Source organism: Colletotrichum godetiae (genome assembly GCF_030913485.1).
Source record: "Colletotrichum godetiae strain CBS 193.32 chromosome Unknown BDP55scaffold_9, whole genome shotgun sequence".
Taxonomy (NCBI): Eukaryota; Fungi; Ascomycota; class Sordariomycetes; order Glomerellales; family Glomerellaceae; genus Colletotrichum; species Colletotrichum godetiae.
This window is the reverse complement of record NW_026851257.1, coordinates 934,491-957,273: the sequence shown is the minus strand read 5'-3', so window position 1 is coordinate 957,273 and position 22,783 is coordinate 934,491. Positions and strand designations below refer to the sequence as shown.

The 22,783-nt window shown below is 53.9% G+C and overlaps 7 protein-coding genes across 7 annotated transcripts; 3 read left to right on the top strand and 4 right to left on the bottom strand.

Annotated features, from left to right (window-relative positions):
* Window positions 1–658: 658 nt before the first annotated feature.
* BDP55DRAFT_726061 (phospholipid methyltransferase) lies at window positions 659–1,511 on the bottom strand (the record flags this gene model as incomplete). Its single annotated transcript, XM_060579085.1, has 4 exons — window positions 659–1,173; window positions 1,230–1,246; window positions 1,310–1,349; window positions 1,451–1,511. 4 exons carry the CDS (start codon window positions 1,509–1,511, stop codon window positions 659–661), a joined length of 633 nt encoding a protein of 210 aa, XP_060432963.1.
* Window positions 1,512–1,857: 346 nt separating this feature from the next.
* Window positions 1,858–3,875, bottom strand: BDP55DRAFT_654763 (uncharacterized protein). Its single transcript, XM_060574279.1, has one exon. It carries the CDS (start codon window positions 3,412–3,414, stop codon window positions 2,320–2,322), a length of 1,095 nt encoding a protein of 364 aa, XP_060432962.1. The 5' UTR covers window positions 3,415–3,875; the 3' UTR covers window positions 1,858–2,319.
* Window positions 3,876–4,665: 790 nt separating this feature from the next.
* Window positions 4,666–8,858, top strand: BDP55DRAFT_654759 (Gryzun, putative trafficking through golgi-domain-containing protein). Its single transcript, XM_060574278.1, has 4 exons — window positions 4,666–4,828; window positions 4,888–5,239; window positions 5,292–6,840; window positions 6,891–8,858. Exons 2-4 carry the CDS (start codon window positions 4,973–4,975, stop codon window positions 8,738–8,740), a joined length of 3,666 nt encoding a protein of 1,221 aa, XP_060432961.1. The 5' UTR covers window positions 4,666–4,828; window positions 4,888–4,972; the 3' UTR covers window positions 8,741–8,858.
* On the bottom strand, window positions 8,859–10,732 carry BDP55DRAFT_654757 (Alpha/beta hydrolase family-domain-containing protein). Its single transcript, XM_060574277.1, has 2 exons — window positions 10,176–10,732; window positions 8,859–10,042 (listed from the first exon to the last, which is right to left on the bottom strand). The coding sequence occupies exons 1-2, from the start codon at window positions 10,365–10,367 to the stop codon at window positions 8,933–8,935; spliced, it is 1,302 nt and encodes a 433-aa protein (XP_060432960.1). The 5' UTR covers window positions 10,368–10,732; the 3' UTR covers window positions 8,859–8,932.
* A 676-nt stretch (window positions 10,733–11,408) lies between these two features.
* Window positions 11,409–12,683, top strand: BDP55DRAFT_546889 (uncharacterized protein; the record flags this gene model as incomplete). Its single annotated transcript, XM_060568694.1, has 1 exon — window positions 11,409–12,683. The coding sequence occupies one exon, from the start codon at window positions 11,409–11,411 to the stop codon at window positions 12,681–12,683; it is 1,275 nt and encodes a 424-aa protein (XP_060432959.1).
* Window positions 12,684–13,284: 601 nt separating this feature from the next.
* Window positions 13,285–15,072, bottom strand: BDP55DRAFT_726056 (major facilitator superfamily transporter; the record flags this gene model as incomplete). Its single annotated transcript, XM_060579084.1, has 2 exons — window positions 13,285–13,949; window positions 14,034–15,072. 2 exons carry the CDS (start codon window positions 15,070–15,072, stop codon window positions 13,285–13,287), a joined length of 1,704 nt encoding a protein of 567 aa, XP_060432958.1.
* Window positions 15,073–19,328: 4,256 nt separating this feature from the next.
* Window positions 19,329–20,658, top strand: BDP55DRAFT_761449 (uncharacterized protein; the record flags this gene model as incomplete). Its single annotated transcript, XM_060580867.1, has 3 exons — window positions 19,329–19,413; window positions 19,522–20,423; window positions 20,491–20,658. The coding sequence occupies 3 exons, from the start codon at window positions 19,329–19,331 to the stop codon at window positions 20,656–20,658; spliced, it is 1,155 nt and encodes a 384-aa protein (XP_060432957.1).
* Between the last annotated feature and the right edge of the window lie 2,125 nt (window positions 20,659–22,783).

Sequence of the window (22,783 nt, the reverse complement as noted above, 5' to 3'; positions counted from 1 at the left end):
TACGTGGGTAATCTTGGCTAGTGCGTACGAGGCGGGACGAGCAAAGAAGGACGCTCCAAGAATCGCCCGCCACTAGCAGTCGGTCGAGTCTTGGAAGAATGCTTCTGGACCAGGTGTCCTGAGACCTTCTGTCCGCCTTCGGCATAGCCGGTGGGAGAGCCCATATGCTAATGTTGACCAACATGGCGAAATCAACGATTACGGAATGGCTTGCCTGTTCATGTATGTGGGAGTGGATAAACGCAGAAGTGGAAGCTGTGGCGTAACGGAGGCGCCCAACCATATGTCATGTAAATTGCATCTTCTGGTTGGCCTGACTAGAAGCGAAGTTTCTTTGGTCTGAATCACGAAAAGTAATAGGTATTCGACAGCCGAACTCTGTTGAAGGCTGATATCCATTTTTCCCTCTTCTTCCTTGGCGGGCCGTTTTGGGCTTGACTCGGCCGGCCGCCTTCGGGAAGATGTGTGTGTGCGTGTGGGACGGCCAGCTCACCGGACTGACCGGGCTCACCGGGACCCATATCGTCGCATGATTCCCCGGCGGGGACCTGCGTGGCTCCGTACACCCCCTGCCGCCCGGATCTTGCGCTCGGCCCCGATCCGGAACGGGATGTGGAGATGGGTTTTGTGCTGTTGAAGCTGGGCCTCATTTTCACATTCACCTAATCTTCTTGGTGTCCTTGCCGGCAGCACGTTCGCGGTCTCTCTTGGCATAGATGCCAGCAGTGAAGGGGTTCTCATAGCGCAGGGCAATTTGGTAGACGATGAAGACCCAGACGGTCAACAGGATGCCGGCGGGCTTGCCGTAGATGAGGGCGGCGCCGAGGAAGCTCATTGTGGAACCATTGTACATCGGGGCGTCGGTAATGTTGAAGGGGAAGCCAGTCACGATGCTGTCCATGAGGATGCCGAAGTAGTCACCGAGGAACGTGCCGGTAATACCCAGCTGCCATGTCGAAGAGAGAACGAGAACGTTGCCACATGCCACGAGGGCGTATCCGACATAGGTCACCGCATCGGACGCGAGAAGTGGGTGGGCTGGCTGGAAGCGCAGGGCCCGTTCGTATAGGAGATCACGGAAAATGCCGAGAGAAAAGATGGTGGCAGCCAGACCGTAGCATGCAGCTTGCGAGCGTCCACCAGCGAGCTTGGTGAGAATCTTGTTCTTGTACTCTGGGAACCGGATTAGACGGTGGCTACTTGGACACGACGGCGGCGATTTCACGAACCTTGTCTCGCGACGATGCTACGCATATGTTAGCACACAACTTGGCTGAGGCACGTTGACAGTGGTAGGAGAGCAACTTACTTCCAGAACAACGGGTTAAAGGCAATTGCAGCGGCAGAGACTGTGTGCAAGGACCTGGGTCAGCGAAGGGCAGTCGACGAGAAGTGAAGCTCGATGAGAGGAAGCGAAGGGCCCAAGCTCCACGGGGACGACATGACGTACCGAGTAAGCTCTTCTGGTCAAAGTCGACCAGGGCCTTGTTGTCAATCTGGACGGGCACCATGGTGAATGGCGATGTCAAGTGAGAGGAATGCTGATGCAAAATGCAAGAAATTTCCAAGGCAATGCAATGAGTAGTTTTCCTTTCGAGAGCGAGAAAACCGTTGAGGACAGAGAGTAGCTTATTTAGGAAGAAGAAGAAGGATGGGTTGGGAAGTCTCGTAGGCTTGTGACAGAAGCTTGCTCCACCCCAGGTATTTATGTTAGCGGGGACACCTGGCCATAGCGTCTCGTCATAACGCAGTAATGCACTGCACCGCTCCAGCTGGGGGCACGGGGGGGGGGGGGGGGGGGGGGGTCCAAGGGCGCGGTTTTCGTCCACCTTAGGTAACCCAAGTGCTCTGTACTTTTCATCCTACTACCTTCCCGGACCTTGAGGCAATTATGTAAGTACTTAGGTTACCGTTCGCTTTTGCGCTCAAGGTATTTGCCTTAGGCTTCTTTTCTCACGGGGTTTCGATGGTCTTCGGGGCTGGGGTAAAGTAACCCTCCATCCCCGCCGTAGCTATCCGACGACCCCTTGGCGCGGCAAGCGGTAGCTCATGAAAGAGCACCTTTGCCAGCACATCCGGCTCAATGCACGCTTCAAGGACTCTGCAACATTAGGGAAAGGCAGGTGGCCAAGAAACTAGATCATGAACTAAAAAAGAGTCATCGAAGAATCCGGCATGTATAACTAAGTATAAAACAGCGCGCCGCCTGGAACCAATCGCAATATGGGGGGTATCAAAATTGCAACGTCAACCTCAAAAACACCATGACCCGGACAAGACAGTCCATCAAAGTTAAGCCAACAACGCCCGGGCACCCGTTCACCTGCGATTCCTAGTCTTCTTGGCTACGGTGCCCGTGTCTTCTTCCTCGTCGTCCTGGCCCTTCTTAAGATCGTCCGTTAGGCCCCACTTCTCCTTGTCGTACCAGTCCTCGCCGTCAGACATGTCCCGGTTGGCACCGCTGTGCGCTTCCGACTTGGACCACTCGAGAACTGTGTTGCGTAGCCGATTGGCCTTGAGGAGGCCTTCGTGGAGCTTCATAGCACCACGACAGACCTCCTCTTGCTTTTGTACGTACAATGCTAGCAAGCGGCGGATATCCTCGGCCTCTGCCTCCGGTAGACCCACATCTCGGTCTGGACGAGCGTTGGCCGGCGGCCGGAAGAATGGGTGAACAAAGGTTTCGTCCGCCGCCTCTGATGCTGTTACCATTGACGGCGCATGCGTACCGTTGCCATTAGCCAGTTCTGTTCCGGGCTGCGACGGAGGTATCGTGTTGCCGTCGTGCATTTCAACATCGACTGCCTTTTGTTTCTGCTTCTTGTCGGCTTTGCTTTCGGCATGGGCATCTTTAATCAGCGTGCTGGGCTTTGAGGCTTCGCCGTTTGTTGTCTGGGTTGCGTCTGCTTCAGGTTGAGAGTGCTCCTTATCCGACTTTTCAAGTGCGGCTTTCGCAGCATCCCCCTTCTCGGAGCCGGCATCCGTCATGGTAACGTCGCCATCTCCATTCTCTTTGTCTCCAGACGCCTCGCCATTCGTGCCGTTTGGCGCGTGTTCTGGTTTCGCATCGCCGCTCAACGTACCAGAGGAGGCGTCCTCGTTTGACCCGGCAGCGGTGGCTTTCGTGTTTTGTAGGTAGCCGCGCTCGACATAGTCTGTCGAATACAGGTCGGCATCGTCCGGACCAACCATCATGCCACAGGGCACCCATGTGTAGTCGCCGCAAATCTTTGTGAAGAGATGTCTGACTCTCCACAGGGATGCATTTTCTTTCCGTCGAACATCGCAGCTTTGGTCGGCAATCTCGTCCAGGGTCTTGGCCGTGAAGGGTTTCGAAAGGGTCGGATGTGTTGGCAGATCGATTGAGGCAGTCAAGGGAGCTAGGATCTCTGGTTGAGGGTTAGCTGTGAACATGGGGCCACGATTGGGTGGTACTGACGTTCAATGCGAATGTTGGCATACGGGTCAAGCTCTGTGGCTGAGGAGACAGCCTCTTGAATGCGCTCCTCCTCGTCGTCGCTGTCAATTTCGTAACCTTCTTCGTCTACAATGGGAGGGTTGCGGCTGATTATTGTGCGCTGCTGGCCGGCGTAGTCGATCACCTGCAATCGTCAGTGTCGGTCGGACGCTGTGGGCAAGCGTATGGGAGGGACGCGCAATGTACCTCGTTGTAAACTTCGGGGCCGGAGGGTGGTGCGAGTTGGCCCTTGTGGGAAAAGAGTGCGCGCTTCTGCAGTTTATGACCACGATTGCCGTAGTGGTCAATCTCGTCGTCCGAGTCGGATTCTGCCAGGTACTCGTTAGAATGCGAGGTCGGCGTGGTTCACGGCGGGAAGAGATTCGCGTGCGTACCATATGCTTTCCGCTTGAGAGCCTTCTTCATAGCGGCCACCGTCTCAGCGAAAAGGATCTGTTGACTTGCCATTGCGCCGTTCAGACTCTTGCCCCTGGCGACGTTCCCAAGCGATCACGGAGGTGGGTGCGGGAGCGAGAAGCAGTACGAGGGGAGAGTTGGGGGTCGGTTGGAGCTTTTTCGAGTAAAGAGACTAAACGGTCTCAAAAGACTGGTGTTCAAGTTCGATTCGGGTCGGAAGAGCACCAAGAAGGAGTCATTTACGAGTTCGGTTCGTAGGAAGGTGTAGTGTGGGAGAGGTGTAGGAAAGGTAAAGAGAGAGGATAGCCCTCAATTTCTGCGCGCAGCCTCTGTGACGAGGCGGGAGGAGAAGCAGGCGGGCGGGCGAGGCTGGATTTCCTGGCCCTAGGTGCTGGTCCTAGTGCTGCCAACTGCGCTCAACCGGTTCAGTGGAGGGTACCTTACCTGAGCGCACCTGATAGAGCGACTGCGCTGCGTTGCGCTCTGCGGAAGTCGGGTGGGTCGACCATGACCGCATTTAGGTGTGCAGCCAATCATGGGTTACAGCGTCGGCACCCACTTTACCCGATGCCGAGATGTCCTGCCCGGGCTCCACTGCCAGTTGGTGTGGTCACTGGTGTGGTGGTCGGCTATTTCCCATCAGCGCTGTCCAGGGGTGCCCACCTGCTGTGTGGTCACTGTGTCACTGCGGCGGAACGGTAAGGTACCTGTAGGATTGGTGGGCTGGGATTGCGGGACAAGAGCTTGGGTGACGATACTTTTGACATGTACCTTTCTTTGCTTGCCTCTCACAGAGGACGTAGGACACCACACACCCATGCTTGCGCGCGCTCCTCAACTTGCATGAAGCTCCCCTTTCGCGACGACTTGCAAGTATTCCTCGCCGCACGCTCTCTTGCTTCCATCGCCTGATTTCCTAATTCAAGCGGTCATGCTCCCTTGAGTACCGCCACCGTGAGTGCTCGTTGGCTACTACCCACCAAAAGTACACGCTTCTAATTCATAATATCTAGAGCAACTTTGCGATCCGGCCGACCCCTGCCAAACGAACCGATATCTTCATGGTCACCTTGCGCTGCATGCTCGAACTTAACAACAATGGACGGATACCCGGTGGGAAGCCTGGATCATAACATCCCGCATATCGTCATCGCCGGCTTGACCTCGAGCCCCGCCAAAGCCCTACCTTTGAGCGCAGAGCTTCGAGACCAGGCCCTCTTGATCCGATCCGAGCTGCCAGCCATAGAAAGCCCGAATGCCGAAGCCTTGAAGGACTACATTGTTCGCCAGGATGGGAGGAATCACCCATGGAACGGCAAGGACAGCGGGAAGCCGTACAGGCTGCGAGTCGCCGTTGCTGGTCGAGTACGGCCGCGAGACACCTACATTTGTCCAGTCAAGGCTAACAGGTGGATAGTCTCTTGTTCTTCCTCCTCGCCGCGCTAGACTTCCAGACGGCATAGAAGCTCCCGAGACGCCTGCCGTCCTGCATTCACCCTTTTCTCCCCTCAGTCCAGTCTCTCCATTATATCCTGATGGCTTAATGAACACAGACTGGCTCCAAAAGCACGAGGACCTAGTTCCCAGTGTCTATGTCTCATTCTACACCCTGACGTCTGATCCGACACTTGCTACCCTTCACGATAACCAGCTGAAAACCGACATCAACAACACCAAGACCGCCATCAGCAGATCGGGCTACAGGACTCGCTTTGCCGTCGTACTCTTGAGCGATGGCATTGCTTCAGCTTCCATGCAAGATTTCATGCAGGACAGGCTTGAAAATATCAGGCGAGGCGTTGCTTTGGACAACAAGTCCTTCTTCTATTTGTCACCCCATGACCTGATAACAGATTTGGAGCATACCGCAGACTCCATGCTTGCGGCCGTCTTCTTGCAAGCTATAGAGTATTATCGCGACCTCGGCCGTCACGCTCGCAAGAAGCGCAGTCGTGGAATCGCTCCGCAACCTACAGTGCCGCCTACGAGCACTTCTCAGACGACTTCAGTGCAAGACTGGAATGTACGATACGATTACAAGACGGGAGTCTTTGCCGAGTTTCGACAGGAGATGGACGCGGCGCTGCGCTCGTATGAACAAGCTTATGAGGGGCTCCTCAGTCAGGATGTCATGGACATAATCCCCAGTTGGAGCCCGAGATGGAATGAGGCGCGCATGCTTGCGGATGTGTTGGCGATACGCAGCATCCGATGCCTGCTCTGGGGTTCACAGAACACTGCTGCAGTACGTAAATGGCATACACATCGCGACAGGATAGCCGACTTTGTCGATCGCCGTGGCCGCGGAACGAATAACTACGGGTGGGCTGCATGGGAGTCGAGGTGGGCGGTAGTGATGGCAAATTTGATCGAGAGGGTGGACATTCGCAGCTTGGCGCCATCAACGCGAACGTTATTCCTCCAACCTGAAAAGGCTGCTGCGGCCGACCGCTTGCAACCATGGGAAATGCTGCATCACACGGGATACTGGTACCGAATCGCTGCTGAGCATCTGATGACCCGGCGAAAGCTCGCCCGGTCCATTCCGGAAGAAGACCGGCGTTCACCCGATACCACTCCGGCATCAGCGGTTGCGAGCAAGGCCTTCCAATACGACACGTACATGTGCCCAGATCCTCATGAGGAGTTTCCTCTACAAGGGACGGGCGTCAATCACTCCAAGCTCATTATAGACATTCTGATGGCAGCAAGATCCCAGTTTCAGGCACGACGTCAACTGCGATTATCGGCCGAACTGTCTCTGGAATGCGCGAAAGAAATGGCGAATCTAAAGGCCTGGGATGACATTGTTGCTCTGCTACGGCCTCTATGGGAAGACATGTCATTCAGATCAGAGGGATGGCTCAACATCACCGAGGATCTGAGCTGGGTGCTGCGTGCTGCGGCGGCCCATACCGGTCACGGGGAGCTTGTAGTCGCCATTGACTGGGAGCTGATGAACAGGAGTAAGTGACTTTTTTCCTCTTCATCTTCACAGATACTGACTGCAATACAGAGTTCACGCGGCGACCCAAGTGGCACTACGACGTTTCCAGGTCCCTCGAGGGACTCAACATCGAGCCGAAACCCACTGTAACCATCAACGATGATGTAGTTTCTTCTTTCATCGCCGCATCCTTCATTTTCAAAAGCGAGGATGGCAAAGCTGGCGAGACTTGTCAAGCGCAAGTAGCCATCAGATCCGATGCTTTTCCAGATGCATCGTTGGTGACACTCAAGGGCCTGAGAATCGACTTTGAAGGTAGCCTGAAGACCATCACATTAGATCATGATGCGGAGTCTAACGGTGGGAAGGGCAAGGGCAATGTTACGCTCGCGGATGTGCCCCTGACCGAGGCGGCCCGAGCCGATGAAGAAGGAGAGGAGGGCTCATCAGGGCTAAGCGGATCGGCAAACCTGACCTTGAAGCCAGGCCACACGAACGTTTACGAAATGGCGATACCTCTGCGGGAGCCTGGCGAGGCGCACGCATCCTCGGCGACGTTGGTCCTAGAGACGGATACCTTTTTGCTGAATTATACCGTCACTTTCCGAGACCTGGGGGCGACAGACTTTTGGTTCGGGCCCTCGCTTTCAAGGAGACGAATTGTACGGCAGAGCGCGCATGTTATCCAAGTCCAGGCCAGGCCGCCCAAGCTGGAGATAAAGCTGGCGCAACCTCTGGATCAGTTCTACGCAAACGAGCCAATGGATTTGGTTGTGGATGTCGTCAACGCTGAGGAGACTGAGGCTATCGCCAAGCTTGAAGTTCACGTCTTTGGCGAACAAATCCCGTCCTTCCTTGTTGACATTGAAAGCGAAGGAGAACATACAGCAGAATCTGGCCAGGAAGAAGCCAAACTTACGGGGCTGACACTTGGGACTTTGGCAACATCACAGTCAAAACGTGTCAAGGTCAGGCTTGATCCCGTACAGCTGACCGCATCTTACGATGTCACACTGAGGGTGTTTTATCATCTGGCCACCGACCCGGCGACCTTGATCATGCAGATCCTGCCGGTCCAGCTCAACGTTGTCAATCCCTTTGAAGCAAACTACGACCTTATTCCGCGTCTCCATTCCGACACCTGGCCGAGCTTATTCGATTACGAGGGCGTGCAGGATCCGTCGGCGGACGAAGCCGCGGTTCAACCCCGCGGGCTGGCACAAAAGTGGTGCCTTGTGTGCCACTTTGCATCGTTCGCGACGGAAGACTTGGAGATTGTCAGCATGGACGCCGAAGTCATTGCGTGCCAAAATCATGCGCGATGCAATACGGCGACCCGCCCAGAAATTCCGGCAAGCGGGCTTCGCATACCACCGAAGCAGATGCAAGAGGCCCAGTTCGATCTGGTCGCTCAAAAGTTCAGCCTCGACGATCGGGGACCTGCGTCCCTCGACGTGGCTTTTGTCCTCAAGTGGCGCCGCACGTCGACAACCTCGTCACCAGCGCCGGTCAACACGACCAGGATGCTTGTTCCGAGATACATTGTCCTGGGCACCGAGCCCCGCGTCCTAGCTTCGTACTCCCTCGCCAACCCCGTGACGGGCCTGATCCACCTGGACATCACCATTGAGAACCCGTCGAGTCATTTCCTGACGTTTGGCTTGAACATGGAACCCAGTGACGAGTTTGCCTTTTCTGGCTCCAAGCAGACTACGGCGCATGTCTTGCCAGTGTCTAGACGTACCATTACGTACCGACTGCTCCCTCTGATACGGGGCGACTATATCCGGCCGACGCTCGTGGTCAGGGACAAGTACTTCCAAAAGGTGTTGAGAATCATACCGACGGAGGGGATGAAGATCGACAAGGACGGCTTGCTGGTGTGGATCCCGCCAGAGGAGGGCGAGGAAGAGGAGTAGGAAGGGATGATGATGATGACGATGATGGCTTAGATCAAGATGCCGGGCTTTCTTGTGTACATAGAACTCTACATCTCAAGGTCTCTCTAAACATCCAGCTCCACAAAGGTGCCAAACACTATTATGCTCGCTCCTCTCGGTCTGTCTAAAGTCTCTTCGCTCGTGGGAAAACACAAACACAGCACACAATCTCTACATCTTGGCCTTGGGCGGCCTCGCCGACCCCCCAATCTTGCCTATCCACTCCTCCGTAAGCGTCGTCTTCTCCTCAACACTCAACCTCGTCCACCGCTCATAGTCCTCCTGCTCAACCCTCCACTCCCCCACACACTTTTCAATCCACTCCGCCGTCAACTTCGCACTCACACCCGGAACCTCCATGGGAAACAAATGGCCCGCTCCCTCCAACGTAATTTCTTTCACCCTCTCCCTCTCTACCCCACCGCTACCGCCGACACCGGTCCCCGTCAACCTCATCTTCTCATCGCGCAGCTCCGGCGTGGAGAGATCGCTTGCGCCGCCAAATACGTAGAGACAGCTGGGCCGGAGGTGCGGGAGGCGGACGAGGGTGGAGGCGCCTTCGGAGCGGTAGACGGGGAAGGTGTAGTACCGCTCGTTGAGGGCCGGGTCGAGGTCCGGGACAAGGTCGGGGTGGAGAAGGCGGTGGCCTGTGGAGTCGTAGGCGTGCCAGGAGGGGCGGAAGTAGGTGAAGACTTCTTGGTGTTTTGTTGTGGCGAGGGTTACGCTTTCTTTTGTGAGGGTGGTGTTGGGAGTGTTGGAGGAAGGGGAGGGGTAGAGTTGTGTCGGTACGTCGCGGAGGCCGTGGTCCATCCACGCGTTGAATACCCTCTCATCCCAGCCGCGGTAGAAGGGACTCTTGAGAAAGGCTTTGCGTGCTTCCTCGCGGGACGGCCAGAGGTCTCTTCGTCGAGCGCTCGCTGCGGCGGGTGAAGCGGCGATGGTGCCTTTGGCATTGGAGGACCATTTCGAGATGACGGGGTCGAGGAGGACGACGCCGGAGAAGAGGCGCGGGTTGATGAGGGCGACGTTGGCGATTGCGTTGCCGCCGAAGGAGTGGCCTACGCCCAGCAGGGGACGGGGCGGGCGGAGGGTGTTGATGAGGTGGAGGAGGTCGCGGGGGTGGTCGAACCAGCCTGGGTCGTTGCCGAGGAGGGGTTCGTTTAGGGTCGAGGAGCGGCCTTGCCAGGCTGCGTCTGCGATTATGATGGAGCGGATGCGGAATTTGGAGGTGGGGAGGAGGGATTGGGCGTGGAGGTCTTGCCAGAGGGCCTCGTAGAGTTCCTGTGGTGGTGGTGATTAGTGAGCCGTGGTGTTGGTGGTGGTTATGAGGTGTATAGTTCATGAGGTGTATAGTTCATGAGGAACATGAGATGAAATGAGTCGAGATAGAGTAGAGAGAAATAGGTGAACAAACCTTGGGGAAACCGTTGGCGTGGGCGCCAATGATTGTGACGTCGCCGGGTTGCGGGTTCGGGTTGTCCTTCGGGATGTATTCCTTTACGGCGAGTTTGAGGACGTCGTCTTGGGAGCGGGAGAGGGCGCGGGGGAACTCGCGGATGTGTGAGCCGTCGAGGACGTGTTCCTTGATGCGGAAGACGGAGGACATGGCGAGTGAGGCTGGTTAACTTGGTTGAGTTGAATTGAGATGAAATAAGATGAGATTCAGCGAGTGTGTGAGAGCGATGGCCACGACACACTCAGTCTTTGTGTGTTTTTGCTGTGTAGGCTCAGTGAGTATGTGTGTGTTGAGTGAAGGGAAGGTAAGATGAAAAGAGGTCAAGGTGAGGAGGCCAAGTCTCAAAATTCCGTCGTCTCACAGCTTCATCGGCAACTGGGCAAGGCAAGTTGACGAGGTTAAAAGACGGGACTAGACTTGCGACGAAGGGACCGGGTCTACAGTAAAGGTGAAAGTCTGGGGTCCTGGGGGCGTTGGTGTGGAGCTGGAGATGCCGAGGTACCAGCGGTTACCGGTACGGAGTACGGATACGCCAACCCTTGTCCTGTGTAATGTATATAGGCTTGAGAATCTGTACTGTAGGTCGGCTCATACGCATCCCCGAGGCCGTCGACATCATCCATGTATCACTTTTGAAGGCATTTCCAACCGAGAGTCTCTCACACAGAGAAGAGAAAAAGCAGTTCAAGGGATCGAATGAACCGTGTACATTGATTGTGTCTTGGAGGCAACCGACTCGGGGGGGGACACAAGTTCGACAATGGGCGCCGTCAGCCACACGTTTGAGATGCTGCGGTCTCGTTATTTGAGATGAATTGAGTTTTCAGTTGCCCCCATTGTGCGAGTATTCTTCCTTTTGTGTTTGTGTCTGTGTTTGTGTTGTGGGTGTCACCCGCCTGTCATCCATTCGCTCCCGTGTCTCCCGTCGCGAGTTACCTTGGTGAGCACCCGAGGATTCAGCAAGCACCCGTGGTTTTTGGAGAGAGTACGGAGTACGTTCCAATTAAATTACCCCGCAATCTCCAATCTTCCAGGCACCGCACAGCTTCTCGTCCCCGCAACACTTCATCTGCACAAACTCCGAGGATTCCCCTTCCACACACACCACCTCGCCCGACCAACACCCGACCTCACTTTACCGAACCACTAACACCCGCCGCCGGACCGGAGCCGGTCCAAAGACACCCCTGCATGCCGAAAGTCCTCATCTTCGCCGGCGCCCCCGAGGCCGACTGGTCATCCCCGGATTCCCTCATCCTCTCCGCTCCGCCCGCACCATCCCCAATAAACCTATCGCCGGCCCCCATATCGGCAACTTCATCGCCAACCTCAACACCAGCAAATCAAAATGTAACCGCAGCAAACACAACCACAATAGCCCTCCCCTCCTGGCGATCCCTCCCACTACACCACAAGCCCCTAGCAACAGGCTACTCCCAACCCCACGGCCTCCCCTCAAACTTCCTCCCCCCAGCCCACTTCTTCTCCCTCTCCCGGGACGTCCACACCCAAGAAACAACAACCGACGACACCTCCACAACCACAACAGACTCCCAAGATCATCTCCTCTCCCAGCAATTCTACAACCACTCCCTAGCTCTCCACCACGACCTCGCATCCTCCCAACTCCCACCCCCTCCATCCGCATCACAACCTCCACCCAAGCACACAGACAACACCTCCTTCAACACGACAACATCCTCCTCCTTCGTAACAGAAACAACAGACTCCTTTGAAGATACCACCACAGCAGACCTCTCCACCTCAACCATCCCGCCACCCCTCCAAACATCCCACCACCTCTCCGACCTAGAAGACATACCCCCCGCCCCCTCCCTCCTTGCTCTCGCACCGCAAACCGTAACAGTAAACCTCATCGCGGGCGTGATCTCCATCTCCACCCCGCGTGCCGTGACAACTCGCTGGGGCAACGAGCTATCCCTCGTAGAAGTGCTCATAGGGGATGAGACGCGCGCTGGATTCGGTGTGACGTTTTGGTTACCTTCGATGCCGCCTCCTCCCCCGGCAGCTGCCGAGAAGAGCACCGGGATGACAGCAGCAGCAGGGGGTCCGACGTCGCCGGCAAACCTGCGAAGACAAGACGTCGTGTTACTCCAGAATGTGGCGCTGCATGTTTTCAAAGGGAAAGTGTACGGGCAGAGTCTGCGGAAGGGGTTGACGCGGACGACGGTGCTGTATCGACGGAAGTTGGGGGAGGGTGATGAGGGCGGGTATTATCGTCCTAGGGATCTTGAGAGGTCTATCAACGCCGGCGATGGAGGAGGAGGAGGAGGAGGGGATAGGGATGGGGAACCGACGACGGTGCATCCGCAGCTTATCAAGACTAGGAGGGTGTGGGAGTGGGTGATGAGGTTTGTCGGCGGCGGCGGCGATGAGGAGCAGAGGACGACGGTGAGGGGGGTTATGAGGAGGGGATGGGATGCGTTGCCTGATGATACCCAGTGAGGTGCGAGAATCACTTCGCATTCTGAAAGAAGAAGGGGAGAAATTGAAAGAATGTTGGAAAGGCATGGTTATTTTCAGTATGAACTGGGGTTGAATCGAGTACAGGAATGAAAGCAGCAAGTCAATGGTACGAAATCCTTCTTATCTAATCAACGGCAGCAAGGTCAACATGTTCAGGTGAGAGATAGCATCTCATCTCACTTGGGATCCTTCTCCTCCCGCTCCTATCACTAAGCGCTTCGGGTGGGATGATCGAGGGGGTCCTAGGGGAAGACCCGAGTGTGGATCTCGGTCCCCTCGATCACCTGATCTGACGTTTGGCTTTTGTTCATTCCCATGTGGAGGAACTTCTTATTTCCCTCCTTTCTCTCATAGTCTTGCACCGTTGCGTCTAATCCTTACTCCAGTAACAGGTCTCGCTCACAACTTTACTGTGTGACGGCATAGTAGGTAAAGTCACTTACACCCGAGCATAGACGCTTCGTACACATTTTCAACTCGACATTACAATTTTCTAGTCTAAGTAGAGCAGGGTTCTAAACCGGGTATCCTCTAAATCTCATGTAACCGTTCACTTCATATCGTACAAGACGTTCGTCTCTCAAACAGCAACGGCAGCAGCACCACCCTTGCCCTCCTTCTTGACGCTCTTCCATTGCAGGCCCAGGCAAGCAACAAAAGCAGCACTGGCGCAGGCAACAGTGACGTAAAAGGTGTGTCTAAGTCCAACCATATAAGCCTCAAGCACCACGTCAATGGCATCCGCACGTCCCATCTGCGTTAAGATGTTGCGGACCTGGTCAGCGCCGGCGTTGATAAAGATCTGGGGGTTGATATCCGGTGCGTTCTTGGTGACTCCGTCAATGAGACCCGTCTGGAACAGTGTCTGAGCGACGGCAATCATGATGGCACCGCCAAAGGACTGGAAGAACTGCACGCAGGCTGTCGCGACGGGAACCTCTTCCTGGGGCAAGACTGTCTGGACAACGAGCACGCCAATCTGAAAACCTGCGCCAATGCCGAGTCCCGCGAGGACCTGGTATCCGAACCACTCGCGCATGGGCGTGTCGAGGTCAAAGGTCGTGATCATGCCGGAGCCGACTGCAAAAAGGACCAGGGATGGCAGGATGATGGCGCTGTAGTAGCCGATGGTGGAGATCAGAGCACCGCTGACGATGGACGCGACGACGGTAGCGAGGAGGAGGGGCAGGATCTTGATGCCGGCTTGGACGGCGCTGACACCTTGAATTGCCTGGAAGTAGAGGGCTGCGATCTGTTAGCACGCTGACTTCCGAATCCGAATCTGCTATTGGAAGCAGAAGCAGGGGTATTAGTCTGAGAAGCACTTACAGAGATAGTAGAGGAGCGGGAAGAAAGCAGCACCAAAGAAGCAGGCAAACAGCATGGCGCAAACGACGTCGCGGTTCTTGAAGAGCTTGGGAGGAAGCGTTCCCTTGTCGCCCTGCCACAGCTGAATGCCAATGAAGACGATAATCATGAGCGCGAACCCGACAAACAGTCCAATAATCTTGGCGCTGTTCCAGGGGTATTCGGCGCCACCCCACTGTAGAGCGAGAATGAGGCAGACGATGGCGGGCAGGAAGATGGCCGTTCCAATGAGGTCGAGCTGTAGGATGCGCTGCATGAGACTCTCCCCACTGGGGTTGTTCTTCCTGCTGATGGTGAGGAGGAAGAAGATGAAGGCCATGGCGATGCCGCCGATAGGGAGGTTGATGTAGAAACACCACCGCCAGGTCGCCTTCTCGGTGAAGACACCACCCAGCAGAGGCCCAGCGACGGATGCAACACCCCACATGCCCCCAATAAGACCGAATGCCAGGGGTCGTTTCTCGAGAGGCATCGTGTAGCTGAGGATAACGATGGAGCCGGAGAACAGACCCGCGGTACCAATGCCAGCAATGGCGCGGCCGACGATGAAGGCGGTGGAGGTCGGCGCAAGAGCGCAAACGAGGGAACCGATTTCAAAGATGGCGATGGCGGTGAGGTAGGCGTATTTGATGCTGAAGAGCTTGTAGATTGTGCCGTACATGGGCTGCAGGGCCGTCGTCGTCAGGAGGTAGGAGGCGCCATACCAGCCGATATCCTTGACGCTGCCGTACTCTGCTGTGATTGTGCCGAGTGCCGGGGCGATGATGGTCTGGTCGAGGGCGACGAGGAAGACGGCGAGGCAGAGGGAGATGAGGATGAGGACGACTTTCAGGCCGGATGGGTAGACGACGTCGTCGTCGCCGGATGTGTGCGAGGGGTCCTGCTTGTCGTAGGTCTCGGCCATATTGGGGTCATCGTGAACGTTGTGTTTCTCGGTGGAAATGGAGGGATCGGCTGAGGTGGTGTCGCCGAGCTTCTCGTCGGGGTGTCTGGAACCCATGGTGATGGTGTAATGTGTCCTGGGTTGGAGGATGGGACGAGGCGGGTTGTGATGTGAAACTTTTGTTGTTGATTTTGCTCCAAGGGAGACTTCACTTATACGCTAGTCGGTAGTTTGTAGCTGGTGAGCAGAGGTCGGGAAGACGTCGATATTAATCTTTCAAAAACCTGAGGGTGTGGAAAGGAAAAAAGGAAGGACCCTGGATGATATTAAAGAGGCAAAAGGCACATGTGACAGGAAAGGTGTGTGGCAGGCAGGGCAGGTTATGTATCCATCCGATGAGGCGGTCCCAGGTCCAGCTCGCGCTCGCGCTTGCGGCCCAGAGTGCTCCTAGAGAGCTCCTGAATTACATCTGAGATCGTGAAATTTCCAAGCTGCAGCATCCCATCGGGTAACACTGCACCATCGCAGACCCCAACCCGATTTGAACACTCGTAAGCCACAGGGATGGCCCAGGCAGAACGCCCAAGCTCTCCCCTGGTCCACGCCTACCAAGACAGTAGCATCTTTCTTTGTGTGTGGGTATCCGTACCCCGTACCCAAGTAGCGCAGGTAAGAATAAACCAGGTAAGAAACTTGGCGTGAGCTTGTCTGCGTTTGAGTGGGTGGGATGGAGTTTGGACAGAGAGGGGGGAATTGGGGAAACGAGTCACTCGGTCTAGACACGCTGCAAACTGTGGTCCACGGGTCATCAAAATTGGCAAAAAGAAAGAAAATGTCCGAGGAGGAACGCCCTTCGTCGCCATAGTTACGTGAGCTTCAGTCGCGTGTGTGTCAGTGCCGGAGGGAGGGCGGAGGGATATCGGGCCAGGGGCAGGGGTCACTCCGAGCACAAAGTCCTCTTTCCACAGTAGTGCGAGGTAGTAGTATCCTCTCTACCTTATTTTACGGTTTACGACGGCTGCAGTAGACTCCATGTGGCAGTGGATCAAGAGTGTAATGGATCTAGAGGCCGGAAAATCCAGAGGAATTCCAGGCAATCGGTCGGCCCATCTCGGTGGTCGGAGGGAAAACATGTCCGACTCACGCGGGGTGGGTCATTGACCACATTCGCTGCCGGTGATTGGTTGAACCGAGCGCCCGCACCTTCGGCCCTCGCACTTTGATTTCATAATCCAAAAGCCTCTTTTTGGATTTACGACGTCAAGACTCTAGGCGTGAATCCAGTATCGCTCAGACTCCTGTTCATCTCCCGTCAGCTTGGGGCGCTAGCGGGCGCCGACTTTGGCCGCAGACACCTGGCTGTGGCTCAATTCATTCTTCCATTTATTCTGCCAGAGAATCTTGAGAGTCCAAAGGCTCCGAGGCTCACGGCGATCCTTGCACTTGCAGCTGCTTTACACAAGTGCCAAAGTTGACTCACACCGTGCGTTCGGCCGATGAATCGCTTGCGGCTCATAATCTGTCCGACCGCCGCGCCTTTGATGATTCACAAATGGCACTTTGGTTGGCCGTGGGGCCGGACGGACGTGGGTTTCCATCCTTCGTGGAACCGGACTCGACCAGGGCAAGCCGTGAGGTAACAGAATGCTCCGAGACTTTGGTCCCTTTTGGTGTGTAAGTTGCATTACCTGACGCTTTCAACGCCGTTGCAAGTTGAGGGAAGGGACGGGACACGGCGACGGGAGGGGCCGTTCAGACGGCCGGCCCCCACATGCCGTATGAGGTTATTCGGAAATCCCGAACGCGGCAAACCATTAGGTACTCACTTTGAGTTTTCTCACAAATCTTAACCAGATTGAAATGTCTTTGTGGTTTCTTCAGGACTCTAGGTCTCACTAGTATGTAAGTTGTTATACAACGCCTTAATGCGGTTATAGGATAGAGCCAAGTAGGTGAAAAAAGAGGATGCCGGTTAATAAAAGATTATCATCAATACCTTACTAGTCTTCTTGTAGAGTATTCTTTAAAGCATATGCAAGAAATCAAAAGAAGCAATAGAAACAATGAGAGTAAAAAATTTAGTAAAAACAATAAGAATAATATAAATAATAAGAGTAACAGGATAGGTGGGAATAACAAGACTAGAGCTAGAATATAGAGCGGGAGCCCAAGTGGCGTAAAATCGATTGCACATGGGCCACAAAAGGCATCATTCCCTGGTGCAAGGCAACCTCCACTCATTCCTCAACCAATTTCTCCATCACAGATCTTTCCCTACTAAGACCAGTATCCCGCGCTCACTATTACAACAGTTTGCACCGCGACCGGTATTTTGTGACCGCTCCTATGCACAAAAAAGAAGAAGAAAAAAAGAAGAGCTCGGCAAGTCAATCAATCACCTTTATAAATTCAACCGGCATCCACTACGCTGTGTAGCCAGTTGCTAAAAAGACCCAGTCTCTCGCGTCCTCCAACACCTTCATTGCCCGTGGATCAAGTCATACGCTCGCAAGGTCAAGGCCGAAGGCAAAGATCCACTGGATCGCCAAGTAGATTCTCAAACCGCCGAAGCAGCTTCCCAAGCAGATCATCTCCCATGAGATCTCTAAGCTCGATTCGGGCACGCACCTGGCCCTTTAGAAGAAGTACACTGAGGCATATTCCAGCCTCGTCGTGACGAGAATGCCGAAGCTTACGTTCTCGAAAAAGGAATTCACGGAGCTCGTCGACTGTAACAAAATCGACTAGGAGAAAGCTCCTGAGCTTCGTCATGGCGATGTGGGCCGTTATGATGTGTTTCCCGGACGTCTACAAGGAGTGGGAGGGTATTAAGAACGCGCCAGCTCTACCCAAATCGACCGACACTTTTCGTGGGGATATTCTTACGAGGACTGGACCAGAGCATACCCCACCGTGTCGATGTTCTCATATCACCGCTGCACCCATGAACCCATGTCATGGGACAAACGGAAGGTCATGGCCACGCAAGGCGTCTGTCTCTCTGGGACGGCTACTACAACGCAGAAGAGGCCACGGTGGAAGATTCTAAAGTGATCACCAACGCCCGCGAGATGGTGCTGGCATCACACAGTCTAAGGGAACTCGTCGTTCGGTTGCATTACGATTCCGATCAAGAACCCCGATCAGGACACCGAGGAAAAGACCATACGTAAGGTTCCAGAACGAGCTGGAGCAAATTGGTATGTAGGACGAGCTGGACTAATACAACAAGGTCTACTCGCCAACGCTCACCGATACCGAAGCAGAGACCCTCCGCCGGTCCATCCGGACCGACCAGCAGCATCTGATTCTCAAGATGTTCCGGCCAAAGGGCACAGCGCTTCAGATGGACAAGCTCACGGACGCCGAAGTCAAAGTCATCTTGGGTTTCACGGAGAACATTGCCAATGAGGAAGAGTATGAACGCGTTGGCAGCAGAACGCAACGCACCGGCCTACAATGTCGCCGAAGTGCACAATCCTAGCAGCGTCCTGGAAGTTGATCCCGACACCGCGGGGCTCGCGGAGTCCCGCTGCCTCATGGGCGATTATCTTCCCCAAGATACCGACTTGGTACGGATCATGTCGGGTTTTCTGGTCGCCCTCAAGGGAGCGACATTGGACAATTGCCCTATCCTACCTTATCAATATCATCGGCAAGTCTGTTGTTTAGCGCCGTTTGAGTCTTATGACAACCCTTTTTTGTCGCTTCTAGAAAATTTAAACGGCACTACTTCCTCTACGGTTCGCCTTGTGCACTTTGACACGGAGCCGTTTGTAGCGAGCGTCGAGAGTGGAAGAGAGAAAAGAAGAGAATGCTGCAAGATAGTTTTGTCGGTCGCGATGGCTGAGCCGTGTCGTTCGGGATTTCCGAATAACTACAACCTCTCTGTATCTCTCAGTATAAGGAAGACGTTCTCTCCTTCTCCTTATCCCGACGTCTTACTGCGGTTCGACATGTGGACACCCATTCTAAATGAACAGTGACCCTGCTAACCCGACAACCATCGCTGATACTTTCTCTACTACATGGGAAATCAGTCTCTTGATACCTTGAGCAATGGAAAAATTCACAAGTGTAGTGATCGACCTTGTATTGTGAGCAGATGTCAAGCTCCCTTTCACAATACCTGCTGCGCCGCCACCTAGCCATCATACCTAGACTCAGACCACATTGTCGACCTTGAGTATCTCGCCACCAAGTGAAATGTTTTCGGCCAAACCCTTGGATGATATTAACGGAATAAACAAGACTGACTTGGAGCTTAGCTCTGAGCCTTACTCTTTCTACCATACATATGAGGTAACACAAGGCGAAGTCTTCTCAAACACAATATTCACACACAACACCAACCACACGGCATATTCTACAACATGTCCCCGATTATCGTGATAATAGCCGCCTCCGAAGCGAGGCGCGCAAATCAAAACCGATTACTCGAGGAAGAGCGTCGTCTTCGTAAGAAGATCCCTGCTGAAAAGGCCGCGGCTGACTCCCTGGTGCCCGCATACCCGTCAGATACACAGAGCATCGTCAACCCGTGTCGGGAAACACTTCAATAATCAGCCTGGGCATGGTCTCGACGATTCATCGACGCTTTCCCATTTCGAACAGAGAACAAAAATGCACAAGGCCTCGATCGAGCCATGCCGACCGAGTTGCTCCTCGCCATATCCGGTTATCTCACCATGGTCGACCGCGCAGTCCTATCTCTGACAAGCAGAAGGATGTGGGCCATTTTCGAAAAGGATAACTTTCTACTGAGCCTACCGTCTCCTAAGAAGATTGAGCTACCGACGTTGCTGGAGAGGGACGCCAACGAGCACAAAAATGGCAACGTACTCTGCAGGCCCTGTCAGATCTTCCACGACCCTCACCTGACCTCGCGCAGCATTATCCGCGCCAACAACAGGGACTATAATCGTCCGTGTCTTCAGGAACCCGCAAATTCACATCAGAGATTGGTATCTCCCTATCTCCACGATGCCTTTCCGTTCAACTCATTCAAGCACGCCCAGGCTTGCAGACGTTCTGTAGAGAACCCTTATGATGCCAATCAATTGTATCTGGTCAAGTTACCCACTTTGTATCGCCACGACAATGAAAAGGCAAGGGCTGAACAAACCATGACGTGCCGTGTTTCGAAAGAAGGCGAACTGCTCGTCAAGACCGTTACAGACCTTTTCGCGGCCAAGGGTGACATTCCTTACCTTTATCAAGTGCTAGAACGGACCAACCTCACAAGATGCTGCGGGCATGTGGACTGGGAAGCGACTTATCCATTCATGTTCGAGCATAATATGCAGTATCCTACCGACCCTGATGAGTACGCGAGATGCGGCCAACCTTTGGCACGCGATGATCTGAGAAGGATACACGATGTCTGGAATCCGGCAGTGGAGCCACAGCACTCATTGGGTAACGAGAGGATGAATGCCCGTGCCTTTTGTTACACCAACTACACACACGTACGAATGGAGAGACATAGATGGAAGCCGGATTGTCCGACTCATCTCATACAAAAACCTCGGAAAGGGAGAGGATGTGAACGATATGAAGTGGGCCTCTCATTTCAAATATAGAGGCTATATAGAGGAGGACTTCATTCGTAGGGACTGGTGGGAAGGGTTTGATTCAAGATATGCTTGGGATGAACCGGACGAGAGTGAGAGAAAGGCAGAGACGTGGAGAGACTGTTTGTGACTTCTTGCCGCGATCTCCTCATAAGGGCAGCGGGAAGATGTAGCTACCCAGGAGGAGATTGTCCTAGTTTTGATAGGGCTCAATGGTTCTCTTATCATGATAACCAAATACCAAAAAAGGTCCAAAATGGCAAAAGAGTTCACCCCCCCGGTGCTGAACTGGGGGCTACATCTCTGGTGCTCATGCCGGGAAATTTTGGTGTTCATGCTGGGATTCGAACTCGGGTATGCGCTGAGCCTGTCGTCGAGTAGGCTGGTTGGCGATTTGATTGTTGACCATAAACCACTCCACCATCCAGCCAGTTTGACCTGACCCGTCGACCTAGACGGGCGCCTGCTGGCTGGTGACAGGGATGGGGTTGAGGGCGTATATGAAAGCTTGTTGTGTGACTATTCGGGTTGTGTATTCGGGTGGCGGAAAACTGGATGATTCAGGGGAGGGGCCCCGTGTTAAGACTCTGAGGGAAAGTACCTCATCGTGGGCCGCTTCCTCAGTATGTTGAGCCACACATACCAAGGGATCAGGTGTTAGTTCTGCACCTGATACCGCTCATCAGCAGGTGCATGACCAGATTATCTGATCTGCCATGATAATACTGTCCATAAACCCACAGTACCTTCTTTGTTTACTCACAATGCAGTAAATAGCATCATAATTCCTAGGTATAGTACTTTCTTCCTATTGCGTTGTTGTGACTTTTCACCTCCTTCAAGTGTTCCTGCTCTCAAAACCAGCTTTCCTCTGTGGACCAAGGTAGATGAATTAGGAAGTCTCCCAGGTGTACCTTGCCTTCCGCCTTCGTGACACCTGCCTCTGCGGCATCGGATCAACAGTTCTTTCCGACCGTGTCCGTCACGACACGCATCCACCGCTATCAAGAGTTGCGACCGCCTAGAACTCTCCTTTTTGTCCTTTGATTTCCTGTCGTGTTCTCCTGTCTGTTGTCTTGCAAGTTTCTACGGTTTTTGGCAAGATGCACTCAAGTTTTCAGAATGAGAGTTCGTCCTCATATTACCCTAGGTTCTTGATTGGGAAGTCTGCTACGCGGTCGTGCCCTCTTCCTTCCTCTCTACATTGGATATGACTCCCTCCTGACAAGGTAAGTACGATGCCTCATTGTTCCAAGTAGGCAAGAGGTATCCGGACTCATCTCAACAACAGCCAGTCTACAAGAACCCCAGTATGCCCCGCGTTGTGTCAACAGAATCTCTTCTCTGCAAGCCAGCAACCACTCCAAAAGCTAATTCTAATTCTCGTTTTTGACGTCTTCTATCCTATTCCACAAACAGTCCGTCACATCTTCCAACAGGAATATACAACAATCACAATGGCAGGACAGGAGCAGCCGTTGTTGCCCACCCATTATAAGAGGACCTATTCGCCGCCCGGGCCAACCAGACCCTCCCCTCCCAGAAGGCCCTTTCTACCGCCTTCAATCTCCTCCCCACGGCCGCCCTCGGTCCAGGTATTGCTTGATGTCATTGTTTGAGCTGTGGGAGGTGTGAACTTGGCTCTTTTTTCTCTCTTTTTTTTTTTCTTCGGTAAGTAGTGTTCATCGTTGGGCGTGGGTTTGGGGTTTTCTTCGTTTGCCTGGTTTGGGTACGACCAGGGGGAAAAGGCCTACAATAACAAGAATATTGATTGATTGATCTAAATACGTTGATATGTGTCTTTTGTAATGAGAAAGAAGCAGGAGTTGGACATGACCCATGAATTCCTTCCAAAATGTGTGTAAATCAAAGGGTCGTTGGGGTGGTGGGCTCTGATTGGCTCAGGCCATTCCGCGCCCTTTCTCTCAGCAGAGATGAGGATACCTACCTCAGACACCTTGCGACGAAGTCTCCCCAAAGACAAGATCAGCGCGCGTACCTAGGATAATCTGATCAGAATTTGTGAGGATACTTTGGCGAGTGCTTGATAATTCGTCGTGGTTGTGACAATAGTACTAATAAAGGTAGATATAGAAACTTAGGATGTGTCGAGCAGATTTTTCTGTCACTCATCTGTCAATCATCTGCCACCATTCTGACGAGTTGCTTGATCGCTGAATAGCGTCTTTCACGTCTGAGCCAGGCGTCGGGAAAAGGTTGCTGTCCTCTTTCTGCCTTGAAACATGACCCTACCA